Source organism: Phocoena sinus, chromosome 3, assembly GCF_008692025.1.
Source record: "Phocoena sinus isolate mPhoSin1 chromosome 3, mPhoSin1.pri, whole genome shotgun sequence".
Lineage (NCBI taxonomy): Eukaryota > Metazoa > Chordata > Mammalia > Artiodactyla > Phocoenidae > Phocoena > Phocoena sinus.
This window is the reverse complement of record NC_045765.1, coordinates 1,375,228-1,379,311: the sequence shown is the minus strand read 5'-3', so window position 1 is coordinate 1,379,311 and position 4,084 is coordinate 1,375,228. Positions and strand designations below refer to the sequence as shown.

General features: G+C 62.3%; 1 protein-coding gene across 2 annotated transcripts; it reads left to right on the top strand.

The window, feature by feature from the left end:
- The first annotated feature begins 582 nt into the window (after nucleotides 1-582).
- Nucleotides 583-2,674, top strand: GADD45B (growth arrest and DNA damage inducible beta). 2 transcript variants are annotated; one of them, XM_032629093.1, is made up of 5 exons: nucleotides 589-645; nucleotides 727-860; nucleotides 962-1,063; nucleotides 1,445-1,667; nucleotides 1,939-2,674. In XM_032629093.1, exons 2-5 carry the CDS (start codon nucleotides 817-819, stop codon nucleotides 2,050-2,052), a joined length of 483 nt encoding a protein of 160 aa, XP_032484984.1. In that variant the 5' UTR covers nucleotides 589-645; nucleotides 727-816; the 3' UTR covers nucleotides 2,053-2,674. The 2 variants fall into 2 exon arrangements, with proteins under 2 accessions (XP_032484983.1, XP_032484984.1); XM_032629092.1 differs by having other exon boundaries at nucleotides 583-860.
- The last annotated feature ends 1,410 nt before the right edge of the window (nucleotides 2,675-4,084 follow it).

The window sequence follows — 4,084 nt, the reverse complement described above, 5'->3', positions numbered from 1 at the left end:
TCATTTTATTTAGGACTCACTGCAATCCAAAGAGGCCAGCAGTGCATTCCCATTGGACAGATAGGGACACAGAGGCCCAGAAAGTAAAGCCACCCAGGGTCTGGGGTCCCTGAAGCCTGGGGAGACTCCCGCCACCACCACCTAGAAAGGATCAGGCTGCAAACCGTACTCCCTCTCCGTGCAAAACCCCAGCAGAACCTGGAAAGGCGCGGGCCGGGGACTCTCCGGGGTTTCCAGGCCCCCCCGAAAATCCGGGCCGCCTCGCGCGCTGGAAATCCCGCGCGCGCCCCGAAACGCGGTGCGGCTGCCGGGAAATCAGGAGAAAACTTCTGCTTTTTTTTTTTCTTTTCTGGCACTCAAGCTCCCCCGGCTCCCTCCCCCCCGCCCCGCGCCCCCCTCCCGGCTCTCGCCCCCACGTGGGGCGCCTCCTCGCGGCGCCCCGCCCCCTCCCCGCCGCCGGCCAACCGCAGCGCGGGTTTCTCTCGCCTTTGTTTTTTCTCCAATAGGAGGGGCGGATGAACCACCGGGGCCACGCCCCTGTTTGTACAAGTCTATAAATGGCGGCGCCGGCAGCCGCGCGCTAAGGTCGCTGAAGCCGAGGACGTCAGGCTTTTCTTTGCAGCTCCCTGGATTATCCTTGCTGAGGCACTTGCAATTTTTTTCCGCCTTATTTGGGGAGGATTTCGCTGCCTTCCGAAGGTCTTGACGAACGATTGGGTTCCGTAGGAAGGCTTTGGGCTCTCCGGCCTCGGACTTTGCATTTTCTTCCTTGGAACTGTTGTGGGGCTGTTTTCCACTGTGGATTATAACTGCAACATGACACTGGAAGAGCTCGTGGCGTGCGACAACGCGGCGCAGAAGTAAGTAGCGGGGCCCCTGCCGCCTAAGGTCGGCCGGGCCGGGCGGGGACCGGAGCGCCCCGTGGCCGGCCCAGCGTGACCCCCGTCTCTCTTGGCCCCAGGATGCAGACGGTGAGCGCCGCGGTGGAGGAGCTGCTGGTGGCTGCGCAGCGCCAGGACCGCCTCACCGTGGGGGTGTACGAGTCGGCCAAGCTGATGAATGTGTGAGTGAGACCCCGGCACCGGGCTGGGCGCGAGTGGGGATCTCCGCTCTGCACGCTCTTTGCTGCATCCCTCTCTTGCATGGGGCTGGGACACCCCCAAGTGTCCCCACTGTGGGTCGAGGGTCTTTCTGCCTTATTTTTTTTGAGGGGTGGAGGCTGCAGTATCCCGGTGCGGCATCATTTGCAGGCAGTCACTGCCTTTATGCCCCTGCCTTACCCCGCCATCCTTTGAACCCAATGTCTTCTCCCCCACCATTTATCTGCATGCAGACGCGATCCCTTGCGCACCTGCGGTTTCTCTTTGCTTTTGCAAACTCCCCGCCGTAACGATGGCCCCTCCCCAGTCCCCAGCTGACCCACCATCCCACTCTGGCTCCTCAGGGACCCTGACAGCGTGGTCCTGTGCCTCCTGGCTATTGACGAGGAGGAGGAGGACGACATCGCTCTGCAGATCCACTTCACGCTCATCCAGTCCTTTTGCTGTGACAACGACATTGACATCGTGCGGGTGTCAGGAATGCAACGCCTGGCACAGCTGCTGGGCGAGCCGGCCGAGACCCAGGGCACCACCGAGGCCCGGGACCTGCACTGCCTCCTGGTCACGGTGAGCTGGGCCTCGGCCCCGCCCCGCCCCCTCCCTACCCCGGCACCTGGGCCCGTGTTTGTCAACAAAGTCGATCTGGCCGGTCAGCACCAGCTCAGCGCTCAGCCATGCTCGGCGTGTCCCCGTGAGCAGACGGCCGGGTCTCGGGGCCTTAGTCACCCAGCGAGCTATTTTGAGCCAGCCTGCTTTCCCCAAAGGGGCTCTGGGAGAGGGGGGATCCCCAGCCACTCCTGGGGCTCCCACTGAACCCCGTCTCCTCGCCTTCCCACAGAACCCTCACACAGACGCCTGGAAAAGCCACGGCCTGGTGGAGGTTGCCAGTTACTGCGAAGAGAGCAGGGAGAACAACCAGTGGGTCCCCTACATCCCCCTCCAGGAGCGCTGAGACCCTGCCCGGCGTCAGAACCTGTTGCTGCCAAAAAACACGATAAAATAAATATTTGATTCCCCCTCCCTCCCAGAACCCCCCCAAACAACCCAACCTATGAGACCGTCGGGGGCAGGATCGTTGGAGGCTGAAGACAGGAGAGGGAGTGCGCGGCCACCCCAGGGCGCCGGGGCTGGAGCAGCGCCAGCAGCGTCCACTGTGTGAGGAGAAGATGGGACCCAGGCCAGCAAGAGAGGGGACCCTGGAGCTCAGGCCTGGCAACAGAGCAGAAGCTGGAGTGGGGGAGCTGTGCCCCCCCCACAGGAGGGCCAAGACTCCACACTTCAGGGGTGGGGTGGGACTGATAGTACCCGCCCCCCTCCTTGAGACCAGAGCTGACATGTGCAAACGGGCCTTGGTGGGCCGAGGGTCCGCACCCTGGCCAGGACAGTACTTTGGGACTTGGGAGCCAGGGCTATGTTGCTCTCTACCGGCGAACTCCCAGTCTGCAAACTAAATAGACAATCTATTTTGTTACTTGCACTTGTTACTTGAATCGGTGAAAGAAAGATGGGAAGCTTACAGATACATATATTTTTACTTCTACTATGATGGCCTTGTAATAAATTGTTAAAGCTTCTGGGTTCTTGTGTATTTACCGCCGGCCTCAGTGCGGGACCAGGACCTCCACCTCCCCTGCGCTCCAACAGCACTGGCGCCGCCCACGCCACCCTCCTGCAGGCTCACCAGGAAGTGTTACTTAAGTCCGAGTTAGCTGCTCCAGGCTCCTTGCAAAAACAGTCCTCTTCTCTCTGCAACCGGCGCCACCCAAGTCCAACAAATCTTTGCCTCTTTTTTTTTTCTTCTCCCCTCCTCCTGCCCCCGAGCAATTAAAAGACCGGTTTATTACGAAACCTGGCCGCCGTGCCGCCGCTGTTACTCGCTGAGCCAACCCCAAACTCTGGGCACATATAGACGCACCCCTGGGGGCTGGCTGCAGCCCCTGCCCGCCCGGCTGCCACCGCAGCCCAGGTCCAGAGAGGTCAAGGGGCCACCTCGACCACACAGCGAGGTGGGCTTGGAGCTCAGAGCTGCCCCTGGGCTTGGGCGTTGCAGGAAGAGCTTTGGGGATCCCCCAGAGAGCAACCCCCCCACCCAGGCCTTCTCCCTCCCACTGTAAAGAAAAAAAGAATTTTTTTTTTCTTTCCCCAAACTAAAATCAACAAGCAGAAAAATACCCCAGGAAGTCGTGCTCCCGGCCCAGCTGGGCTTGGCACGCTGCTGCATTTTGCCTCTAAACCGAAACTGTGAGGCCTGGCCGGCCACCTCCTTTTCCCCTGAACTCGCAGGCGCGGTGACTCCCCTGGCCCGGGGCAGGAAACTGGGAGCGCGGCCCAGCCCGAACTCCAGCCTCAGTCTTCCCGCGCCGAGTCTGCGGGGTGGGCTCGCGGAGCCGGTGCAACACCTCCTCACCTCTGCCCCGCACCCCGCGGCCTGGAAACCGGGTGGGGAGGTAACCCAGGGGCCAGACGTAGGCCGCGACCTTTCCACGGAACCCCACGTGGGCGAGTGAGGAAAACCCCGACGGCCCCGGGGAGTCACGGGGCTGGGGGGAGCCCCGCCGGGGGAGGATGGGGGAGGGAAGGAGAAAGGGGGAAATCCCAGAGGGAGACGGGGGGGGGGGGGGGGAGGGGCGGGAATCCCTCCTGAGGGGAGATCGGGAGTGGGGAGGGAGGAAAACGAGATGCAGCCCGGAGTAGGGACAACGCCCGCGCCAGCCCCCGGGAGCGGAATCCCTCTGGGGGTGGGGGAGGGGAGATGCTAAGAGGAGATACCCGAGCCCCGCGGGGTGGAGGGGGGAAAGGGGAGCTCAGCGGGTCTAAAGGGGGTTGGAAGGAATCTCTGCAGGGATTTGGGGGAGGGGAGATTCTAAGTGGAGAGACCCGAGCCCTGAGGGGTGGAGGTGGGAGTTTGAAGAGGAGGGGTTTAGGGATGGAGGTGGGGCGAGGGGGAACCCAGAGCGGGAGGGGGAGAAGGGCCGAAGGAATCC